This window comes from Labeo rohita, chromosome 3 (assembly GCF_022985175.1).
Source record: "Labeo rohita strain BAU-BD-2019 chromosome 3, IGBB_LRoh.1.0, whole genome shotgun sequence".
Lineage (NCBI taxonomy): Eukaryota > Metazoa > Chordata > Actinopteri > Cypriniformes > Cyprinidae > Labeo > Labeo rohita.
Window position 1 is genome coordinate 40,823,053 of NC_066871.1, and position 12,304 is coordinate 40,835,356.

The window sequence follows — 12,304 nt, forward strand, 5'->3', positions numbered from 1 at the left end:
AAACAGACTGTAACATGTATTAGTATTTCTGCACAGAATGAGTTTTATAGTGCTATTAATATATTAAAACTAGCCGAACATTTAATAAAATCTTTCATGGTTACTTGTTTGATGGAGGTAAAAAAAAAAAAAAAAAAAAACAGAAACAATTTTCATCTTACAATCTGTTCCTAACAGCACGTGAACTATTATTATTCCTAACAAAACTGTTATTATCTGTTCTTTCTCCTTACCATCTTTCCTTGTCTGTTTTACTCTTTTAGGCATCTTGAATGCATCTGACTTTCATTTTAATGTTCTCTTCATAATGTTCTTCCCTTTGATATTTATATTATTTTGCTCTCCAAAACATCAAGACACATCCCAATAATGATGATTCAGGGTTTCATAATCTTTTCTTGAACTTTCTGACTTCTTAAGAAGTCTTAAATCTAAGTCTTATATCTATCTGCCCGTCTTTAATTATTCTGTTATCGTCGAGTATCAAATCTCAGCTGAACTCAGTGCTCTGTACAGCATATCGAACGAGATGAGAGTCACATTTCATGATGCATTACATTGCGTACTGTTCCTGTGTTGATCCAGGAACAACATTTCTATGAACTAACTGGATTTTAGGGATTGGGAAAGGCTTAGGGTCAGGGGCTTGCACAGCAGTTTTAACAACCTATCATTTTGATTTCATGGGTAGTTAATTAGTTGGGTGAATCTCACGAAAATGACCAAAAAATGTCTCTTTCATTTTCCACCAGATAATACAAAGAAAAAAAAAAAAAAAAAAAAAGAAAGAAAGAAATTATATTGTGAATAATGAAAACTAGGACACTTCTGGCTCATTTCTGGCATAGAATGTGCACTTCTCACAATCCAATCAATTCCTGTCTTAGATTTTTCTCATATTGAATATTCTGTTTCACTCAGAAGTGGTTATCAGTGGCACTACATATATTTTAGAGAACCTCTGCCCTTAAATGGCCCCTATAGGCTACTGTAGGAACTGTGATTGATCACTTCACATGTCAGTCAGTGGGTGGTTCACTGAATAAGCAGCTTTTGATGCCACAACACAGATATTATAGGAAAATGGATGATGTATCATTCAGAGTATTCTGACATCCTACTCAGTTTACATTCGTTACCTTTTGTATATCATGTAGCAGTCAAGTTCACATCCAGGGATGAAGATAATGTGCAATCAGAATGTTGATTGCAGGCAGAATTATAGCCTAATATAAACTGAATATTGTAAATCTAACTTTATATAATCCGTTTTAATACAGCTGATAATGTTAAATCTGTGTAGTTGTTTCTATATTCTTTACGTTTCTGCTCCTGATATTTACACGCGTCATCCGCAGTCCTTCGCAGGAATTCGCGGCTTGCAAAATTTAAAAACGAACGGTCATAACGGTCATCTTCGCTTGTCTATAAATGGATGTGGACGGATTTTTATTGTGAGATTAAGTATATGTTCAATCTTTTTTTTTTTTTTTTTTTTTTTTTTTTTTTGAAGATTTGCACATTTGATTATGTTCGTAAACGTAACCGCAAGATTTTATCGACTAAAACTGAAGAGAAGCCGATAAATCCCAGCCAAACCGCAGTTTTACTGCCTGATGATAATTTGCTGCTTTTAAACACTCTAGATTGCATTTAAGTAAATTATACAAGATAATCAGAATACAATTCTGAGGTGTAGAGCAGTTTTAAGAAAGGGACATGATTTCCTGACAGGAATTTTGATCAAGGAACATGTCTTGTGTGTTTAAAGGCTGTCCATGACACTAATGCAGTTGTAGAGAGGTCGTGTAGGTTGTTAAGGGAAGCCTGCGGGTATGAGCAGGCGTGCGTTTACCCGAGACGGGTTTGTAATTACCTGACTTGCCGGTGACGTGTAGAAGAACAACGAGAGAGAGAGAGGGAGAGAGAGAGAGGGGGATCGATGGAGGCGGGTCACAGCGAAGCGGAGGAGCATCTCTCTTTCAGCTCTGTTCGTTTCGGAGGCGCAGTGACGGACATCCCGGAATCGAGCGCACTGGACTCGTAAGTTCTGTCCATTAATGCATTGTTAAATCCACTTTTTAGCTTCTTCATGAATGAATTTCAGATGTCAGAGGTAACATGTGCGGATTGTAATTTTATGTGTGAACATTTATTCGCTTTAGTACACTGTAAAAGTGACAATGTGCAGGCGTTACCTTAAGGAGCTGCCTATGTCCAACCAACATGGCTTTAAAAATGACTTTTGTTGGTGTCACCCGTAGTCGTTGATTAATTCATGTTAAATAATACTTTTAAACCTGTTAATTTGAATGTTACCACATGAAACGCATGTCTAGATTTACTTGATGGAATCTTTGTACAGTGCAGATGAGAACGGAAAGTAATTACGGAAAAAAAATGTATTTTTTCCCTTTTTCTTTTAATTGGATGTCAGTGGCGTTATATGTTTATTTAGTTACATTTATTATTCACATGCATATTTTTTTTATTTCATTTCAGTGTGTAAACTTTGACTTGTAACGGGATTTTTGCTATCTTTTACTAATTATGCAGTATACGATGGCATTATATAACAGATTCACAACGATGGGTTCGCTATCCATTGCTTTTCCAAGTAGTGTTCACAGTCTTTATGTTAACTTTAAATTTTGTTTCTGTCAAGAACGTACTGAACTATATGAGATGTGTGCTGTCCATGGTTCTGAAATCACGTAGGCAGCGTTTTGCCCATTAACAGAGGAGAGTTTAATTGTTTTCCCTCTCATATTTTGTTTTTCAGATAAACATAATGTAGTCAGTCTCGAACAAGTAGATTTCAAGTCTGAAAACCTTTTCATTCCATCCACTCAACGTGAAATGGGTATTGCATAGTTGTTGGTTTGACTCTGTAAGCACTTATGCATTGAAGAATGAGAGTCTTAGGAAGTAGGACCGTTGAAACGATGCTATGCGGAGATAGAGAATGGAGGACCCGCAAGAGTGCATGACAAGCGGGTCGGTGCCGGTTTGAAGAAATCATAAAAAGAGGAGAAACACACATCACCACCTGAAGCTATGGGGATACGACATCTCCTACTTCTGTTGGTCTATCTAGACCCGCTGTGCGTCCTGAGCGCATCCACAGCCAAGCGGAGCAAACCCCCTCCAAAGAGACCCCCGAAAGTGAAGGAGGTCAACAGCACCGTTGCTCCGACAGTGGCACCCCGACGGATCACACAAGTCCAGGCGCCCATCGTCGGTGATCATGACACCTGTCTCGGCTACTACGATGTGAGCGGCCAGTTCGACAAAGAGTTCGCCTGCAACAACACAGACCACCGGTACTGCTGTGGGAGCTGCTTCCTGCGCTTCTGCTGTCCCGTGAAAGCCAAACGACTGGATCAGAGAGTCTGTACCAACTACAACACACCCGACTGGATCAAAACCCAACCGCCCTCACCGGCACCAACAGGGGACACGTACGACCCAGCGCTGGACCAGACCAACACCACCGTCTACATCACCTGCGGGGTCATCGCCCTCATTATCATTCTGGGGATTTCTGCCAAAGTGGCCTATGATAAAGCCACCAGACCACCTCAAGAAATGAATGTCCACAGGTAAGCTCAAGACATGTCTTCAGAAATTCAAGCTTTGGGTTAATGCATTGCCAATATGATGTAGTGATTGTATAGTGGTGACATAGCCTGGTTAAACCACCCCAGGATCGGTAACCAAAGTTTGTACAATGCAAAAATACGCATGTTGAATGAAAATGTTTGCCAAAAGTATATTAGCCCATTAACTCTCAAAATTGGAAATTTTGAGGATATTGGTGTCAAAAATATGAAAAGTGTGTACTTTTTATTCACATTAGTATTTCAGATCAATTTATTCTGGGGAAATGTAGATAAACACAATGTGTTTAAGAGGTATTATACACCAAAACTGTTTAAAGAGCACAGACTGCGTATAAAATAAGGGTGATTTATAAATTGTATCGTATGAGATTGAATGAGGAAACCAGAAATGCATGAGCCCTTGTAAGACATTTCATTTGACACATACAGTACATAAAATAGACCGTAAGTGCGCTGGGTTCTGGGTTAAGATGGAATATTAATAGTTAATTGCATACTGTATTAAATCTAGGACTCATCTGAGTCTAGGAGGGATTGATTCTGGATTTCATTAGTCTTGCGCTGAGATAGAGGTCAACTGGAAACCGTCGTAGTAGAGAGGAACTAGGTCTTCATGGCGCAGTTTGTCAATAAGACAGATTTATATTGCTTTGGTTTGTCAGTGTCAAAAAGGAGAAAGGTTTCTTTGTTTTTGAAGGATGACCATGTTTTATCTGTATTGCTTATTGATTAGATTTAGGTAAAAAAAAAAAAAAAAAAAGAGTCAGAAAATGTTAAACGAGAACGGTGAGTTTCCATTAAAATGACGTAACACTGACTTCACAGTCACTCGGAAAGGCAAAATCATTCCTGTGCAGAGCTGTTGAGAGTATTAAAGATGGCACATTGCTCTTCTCTTATCGAACTGATCCATGTTGCAAATATGAGTCAAGCTCAGACAGTCTGATAAGAGTTTGGCTGGCACTCACAATGAGGCTTATTGGATTTGGGAAGACCGAATGACATTCTGTGCAGCCGGTTGACACTTAAAATGAACAGGCTGTTGTTATTTACTCATGGGATTCCAAACCCATATGACTTTCTTTCTCCAGCAGAAACCAAAGAAGAAGTGACCAAGGGATAATGATGTGCCCAAAGAAAACACAGTAAAAGAAGTCCATTGTACTTAAGGCTGGACTTTTTTAAAATCTAAATAGATTTTAAAACACTAGGGATTACACACTTTGGGATCACGCCATCTTTGTAAAAACTAGGCATCCTACACTAAATGACTGAGGATTATAAACTACCAGACTTTAAAGGCCCCATGAAATCAATATTGAAGTTTTTTGGCTTTTAGTATGAATAGTATGAATGCCCTAAGGTTATCTATAATATAGTGTGCTCCAAAACAATGACAAAATTCGCATTTACAAGATATAAGCATTTAAAACTTACACTCTCTCCCTTCTGCCAATATAAATCAATGATTTTGATGACATCACCCTGTACTTCAGCTTCTCATCAAACTTTCTGTCCAATCAAATGCTCTCTAGAATCGGAAGTGCCCCGCCCCCTACACTACAAATAGATGCTGAAGCTGTGGCTTAAATCAGTCACATGTTCACAGAATTAGTCTTTTCTGTATGGTGAATGGCACATAGTGCACTATATAGGAGATAGGGAACGATTCAGACAGTGTAAATATGCTTTCCATTGGGACGAAAAAAGTCTAGTTTGAAATGCTGCAGCTCGCTCACAGTCTGCTTCGATCCAGAGAAGCAATAGCACAGAGCGGATCATAAAACATATCAAAACATTCTGTCCAATCAAATGCTCTCTAGAATACGGAGTGTCCCGCCCACTACACTATAAATAGACTCTGAAGCCACGGCTGAAATTGCTCACTTGTTCACAGAATTAGTATTTTCTGTATAGTGAATGGCACGTAGTGCACTCTACAGAGGATAGGGAATGATTCAGACAGTAGAAAAATACTTTCCATTGGGGTGACAGAAGTCTGGTTTCGTGCTGTGTCATGCACAGTCTGCTACGGTCCAGAGAAACGATAGCACTGTGTGGATCATATGCGCAGTCAGAGTCAGAGTAAACCATAAAATGTATCGGACCCATTTGAATTCCACACAGAATGCTATATTTCATAGCGATATGGATGAGTGGCTGTCATTCACTGTCAAATGTGGCATTACTGAGCTCAATGGCTCTAGCCCAAGCTGTGATATAAACGAAACGCTACTGGCTGTTTAAAAAAGGGGGCGGGGCTGCTTGATATGCCCCTGTATTCCTGTTTTAGTTTAAATTACGTCAACACATAGAATAACACTGCATGTTTCAAAGCACTTCAGTGAACCTTTAAAGTCCCTGTGAAATCAAAATTGAAGTTTTTTAGCTTTAGTATGAATATGTTCACTTTAAGGTTACCTATAAGCTAGTTTGTTTCAAAACAATGACAAAATTCGCATTTACAATATATAAGCATTCAAAACATACAGTCTTCAGCTTCAGCTTCTCATCAAACTTTATCCAATCAAATGCTGTCTAGAATCCAAAGCGTCCCGCCCCCTACACTATAAATAGACGCTGAAGCTGCAGCTGAAATCAGTCACTTGTTTACAGAATTAGTATTTTCTCTATGGTGAATGGCACGTAGTGCACTATATAAGGGGTAGGGAACTATTCAGACAGTGTAAATATGCTTTCCATTGGGGCGAAAAAAGTCTGGTTTCGCACTGTGTCAACGATCTCCGGTCCAGAGGAACGAATAGCACAAACCATAAAACCTATCAGACCCATTTGAATATTACGCAGAATGGTATATTTCATAGCGATATGGAAGAGATTTTGGCTGTCATACGCTGTCAAATGCAGCTTTACTGAGCTTAGCACCTCTGGCCCAAGTTGTGATACAAACAAAACGCTATTGGCTGTTTAAAAAAGGGGGCGGGGCGCTTGATATGCCCTGTATTACTGTTTCAGTTGTAATTACGTCAACACCAGACTGGCTCTGACTTTCAGCAACTAACGTAAATTTTCCAGACTGTGTATCAGGGCAAAAATCATGTAGTGTGTTCTAGCCTTTATCTGCTACATTTCAAGTCTTCAGAAGTCAGATATTAAAAATTCAGTCTTTCCTCACCAGAACTATCATATGTCTTCAGAAGTCTTGAAATGTAGACCACAAGCCACATGAGCTACTTGACAGTCCTTGATCACTTTTATTGTGTTGATTTTTACTTTTAGAGGCCCTGAGCATTAATATATATTTTCCCTGAACTGGTATTAAATGTTTCTCACAGGGTTTTGGGGCTAAATGACCATCTCAGATCTGTCTTGTTCTCCGTCATTACTTGCCCCATTTTTGACAAACCATCCCTGCTGCTCACTGTCTCACAGGGACGCCAGTGAAGTTTCATACTACAATATGAGCCGTGAGGGTACAGAATGTTCCAGAACATTTGCTTTAACATTTCCACCCTTTGAATCCGCTCGGCTTCATTTAGGCTGTGTGTAGAGGGTGGTAATTTGTACCAAAATACAGTTAAATATATTATGAGTGTGTTTACCCAGGGGCTCAGATGTGTAGTGGAACAGCTCCAGGCTGGAAGGCTCTTGATGTGCTGTGTGTGTTTTGTGTGTTTGGTGTGTTTGAAGAGCACAGGCGCATGAAATGCAGTTTCTCTGAGGAGAACGTCTGTGTATGGCTAGAAATGAGACCCCGGTCATTGAGGGACAAGATCTGTCTCACGCATCTATGGCTGATTCATTATGAATCGATTATAAGGACTGTAGAGTTTTTGTAAGTAGTGTAGTATAGCTTGGTTGTGGTTTGACCTCATAATCTATACTGGAGACTAATGACAAAGTGATGAATAAACTATTTGAATGACCTCATACTGGGTAAAAACGGATTCGCTCGAATGGATCATGGGTTGTAATTCCAGCTAACTTATGACAAAGAGCCCAACTACTATTGTGTTACATAATTAGATTTTTCAAAGCTTATTTGGGTAAATCATGAGGAAACAATCAAAAACCAAAAAGCTTCTAGAAGTAATTTTTTTTTTTTTTTAGGCAAAATATAATTCTTTTAGTTCTGGAGTAAAGTATGACTTGGAGTTTTCTTAATGAGATTCACCCACTTAAATCTGGCTTACTTTCTTTTTTGGACTACTTGTTCCAAAAGTTGTCCTCTTCATCTTTTGTCGATTCATCAAAGAGCCTGTGTCTCTTTCAACTCTGCATCACAGTGACATGACATATTGAGGAGTTTCTTTGATTATAATGTTGTCTAACTGTCTGGTGCTGATGACATAATCAGGAACGTGATTGGGCAAGCAGCTGCGATCTTGTCCGATCACATCTTCCCCGTGTGATGACTCTCCAACTCTCAGCTACCCAGAAACCCCTGCTGTGTCTCAGCGTGTTGTCTCTCTTTGTTTAAATATTGATGCCGCTGTCTTAGACACCTGCTGAAATGGCCAGGGAATGATCAGCCTGTGGGAGGAAACATCAGAATCAAGAAAAGTCCTTGAGAGAAATTCACTAGTCAGGAAATAAAGCAGAAAGAACATGACTTGGCGAAAAAAAAAATGAGAGTTCAGGTCTAATGAGTGCTAGTGCCATGAATATGTGATATTCAACATCATTTTGGAATATATTGGGTGTCTTGGGATTTTTTTGAATCTATTTTGATAGTCTCTGATACTTAGCAAGTTTGCGTTTATTTGATCAAAAATACAGTAAAATCAGCAAAAATTTGAAATAATATTACAATTTAAAATAACAATTTTAGTATATTATGAAATTTAGAGAGCTAGAGAGCATTTAATTTATTTCTGTGATCAAAGCTGAATTTTCAGCATCATTACTCCAGTCTTCAGTGCCGCATGATCTATCAGAAATTTACAGGTTTTGGTGCTTAATTATTATCAGTTATTATTTGTGATCCATTATTACTAATGGTTATTATTTTTACTGCTCAGGAAAATTTCTGATTATTATCAGTGTTGAAAACAGTTGTGCTGCTTCATATTTTTATGGAAACCGTGATACTTTTAGGACTCTTTGATAAGTAGAAAGTTCAAAAGATCTTTGAAATATTTATTTTTGTAGCAGTTTTTTGGAAGCCTTTTTGTCACATTGGATCTATTTATTACATCCTTGCTCAATAAAAATATTAAATTCTTAAAAAAAATATATATATGCTTTTAGATAGTATAAAATTAAATATAATAAAAATATATATAACAAATTACATATAATTAAAAGGGTCATCGGATGCTAAGTTCACTTTTTCATGTTGTTTGAATATTATTGTGTTGGCAGTGTATGTACAAATCTACCCTATAATAATAAAAATCCATGCAGTGGTTTTTAATTAATCTGTAAAAATAATATCCCCTTTTTCAAATCGAGCCATTCTCAGATGCCTGTTGTTGTGGTGTCACACCAAAAGAGGCCGCTCCCACCATAGTTGATTGACATGAGCGTCTTACCTTAGATCAGTTGTAACTGTCCGCCTCCTTTGTTTCAATGCCAGAGCGGGGATGTAAATTAGCCAAGCATATTTCAGATTGAGCGATTAAGGTGTTGTGTTGCTGAATGTAATAATGAGCATAGTGGTCGTCATTTACTCTCAACATCTGAGCCGCTGAAGATAAAGTAGATTACGTTTGTTAGTGAAGGGAATGCGCCTCCCGATCTACGTATATCCGTGTATGTTTGCATGAATCATTCATGATCCAGCTTCACTTACAGCAGAAGTGAGTATAAGAGTTTTTTTATGAATCTTTGCGATCACCTTTCCTAATATTGTGCTAGATAGCAAGTTTAGCGGCTAAATGCTGCTAAAATAAACAGGCTCATCACTCCACAGAGAGATCAGAGGGGCGGGGCGAGCAGAGCTAGTTTGCGTTTAAAGCAGCCTCATCCAGAATGAGATTTTTGCAGAGCTGATTTTGGCAAGGTAAAAAGAGTGTTGCTTTACACAACCATTGAGAATTTTTAACCAAAGTATATTATAGACTTTTCATTAAGACGCTAAAGAATCATATCAATTTGTGGAAAATGGGCATCCGATGACCCCTTTAAAGATATTTCTAATGTTCAAAATCAATATGTATAATCATTTTTTACATAAATAATGTTCTAATTTAAAATAAAATGTTAGTCATATAAATGAAAACTGTAAACATTTGTGACCCTGGACCACAAAGTAGCAAAGTAGCAAAGGCATATTTGTAGCAATAGCCAAAAATACATTGTATGGGTATAAATGACCAATTTTTCTTTTATGGCAAAAAATCATTAGGATATTAAGTAAAGGTCATGTTCCATAAAGATATTTAGTAAATTTCCTCAATATTTTCTCAATATTTAGATTTTTTTGCACCCTCAGATTACAGATTTTTAAATAGTATCTCTGCCAAATTTTGTCCTATCCTAACAAACCATATATCAATGGAAATGATAATGTATAAATCTCAATTTCAAAAAATTGACCTTTAAGACTGGTTTTGTGGTCCAGGGTCATATTTGTAAACAGTTAAAAGTGTCACACAATGAATTCATTCATGAATCATGAAATAATGAGCAGAACGAACAATTCACGCAAGGTTTTACGCATGATTTACACAGAAATGTGTTCTGCTCCTCATGTTTCATGAATGAGGCTTGATGTGTGTGATTTGTGAGTTTGTGTTCTTCAAAGCATCACGGTCAAAGATCTTTTTGTCGACTTTGATCATAGGTCTCATTGATCTGAGCGTACAAACCTCGGTTTTGGATAAAACATTATTTGTGGAAAATGTTCACTCAAAAACTGAGGTGTGTAAGCTCAGATCGAAGAGGCCTATGGTCAATCAGTTCAGAAAATAAATACAAAACCTGTGTAGAGTTAAAAAAAAAAAAAAAGCAAGTTGATAAAACTGAATCCAATATATGGCAATAATATAGCATAATGAGAATTTAGGTATTCATTTCAGGTTTTTATTTTTTTTTTTTTTAATTGTAGACCAGTCATTTTTGACTGGAAACACCACAAAGTGGGAAAATCCGAAAATAAGTACAAAAATGATCAAATTTGTTTTCAGTTTTAGTTCATTGCAGTAACATTAATGATCATTTTCGGGGGGAAAAGAAATACAAATTAAAGAAATAAAATCTGAATATCCTATATCAATATATGTGACCCTGAACCACAAAACCAGTCATAAGGGTCAATTTTGTAAAATTGAGATTTATTCATCATCTGAAAGCTGAATAAATAAACTTTCCATTGATGCATGGTTTATATTTCTTAGGATATGGCAATATTTGGCCAAGATACAACTATTTGAAAATCTGGAATCTGAGGGTGCAAAAAAAATATTGAGAAAATCACCTTTAAAGTTGTCCAAATGAAGTTCTTAGTATTGTACATTACTAATCAAAAATTAAGTTTTGATATATTTATGGTAGGAAATATACAAGATATCTTCATGCAACATGATCTTTCTTAATATCGTAATGATTTTTGGCTTACAAGAAAAATCAATAATTTTGACCCATACAGTGTTATTTTTGGCTATTGCTACAAATATAACCGTGCTACTTAAGACTGGTTTTGTGGTCCAGGGTCGTATATATCAAAATCCATTTTGATGACAAAAAATATTTTGTCATTTTTAGGAGAACTAACCTTTTAAAGAAACTTTATGAAAACATCATGTAACAGCGCTGGAAGGCCAGACTGAATCCTCTCCATCCACTTTAGCAGTTGTTGAAAAGCTTTGCGTTGGTTTTCACACCCTGCACTTTTAGCATAGAGTGACTTCCTGAGCTCTATAAGCATATAATGATTCATTTCTGACCCGAAAGTGTTTTAAACCCTTCACATCACTGTCACGGCGAAACTCAAACACAACCGCGAGTCGACAGAACGCCTATTGTGTCCGTTGAAAAGCACTCTGGGAGTTTCCAATCGAGCCAATCAGAGCCGGTTCACTGGTGATGCTAAAGCTTTACGCTTTATAACTTGACAGCCGTACATGAGCAGTTTGAGTGGAACACAAGATTAGCTCAGTCCCAAAAAGCTATGGTTTGAATAACAGTACGTTTCACGGCTCCCCGGGGCACCCGAGGTCTGTGAGAGCAGCGGCTGAGTGGTGAAAGAGGTTAAAAGAGGTGCCGGCTGCATTCAGTACATGCAGATTCGCCGGTGACCTTCAGCGGGACAGAGAGGCCGTGGTTTGAAAGCCTCCGCGGGTGATCCGAGCGCCTCGTATTGATCAGTCTCCTCAGGAACACGCGCCGATGCAATCCGAGCACGCGCTGACGTAAGACGAAGACGTTTTACCTTGACGGAGCGCTCTGTCAAAGCTGTTCTCCATTTCACTGCTTTGGAAATAAAGTAATCTTCTGATTGACCCATTTTGCACATATTAGAACTGATGCTACTAAACAATAAAACAAAAGCATGTTCTGGTAAAATGTATAAACAACATTCACATCAAGAACCAATACAATAATGCTGCGATTATTTAAAGCGTCTGATTCTAACCATGCCGTTCTTCTGTTTTGTTATCATAATAGTTGTGGTGTAGAATTAGGATGAGTTTTGAAACATTATCTTTATAGTTTCAGTTACTGGCTTTGGTGCAAACAAGCCTGAAGTCAGTAAAAGAGAATAAAAGTGTTGGCAG

General features: G+C 37.6%; 1 protein-coding gene across 2 annotated transcripts in view; it reads left to right on the top strand.

The window, feature by feature from the left end:
- Window positions 1–1,975: 1,975 nt before the first annotated feature.
- The window catches only part of LOC127163447 (protein shisa-6), a 111,130-nt gene continuing 100,801 nt past the window's right edge, over window positions 1,976–12,304 (top strand). For both annotated transcript variants that reach the window (XM_051106678.1, XM_051106679.1), the window contains exons 1-2: window positions 1,976–2,043; window positions 2,783–3,602. In XM_051106678.1, coding sequence (XP_050962635.1) covers window positions 3,058–3,602 — 545 coding nt within the window. In that variant the 5' untranslated portion in view covers window positions 1,976–2,043; window positions 2,783–3,057. The remainder of the gene's footprint in view (window positions 2,044–2,782; window positions 3,603–12,304) is intronic.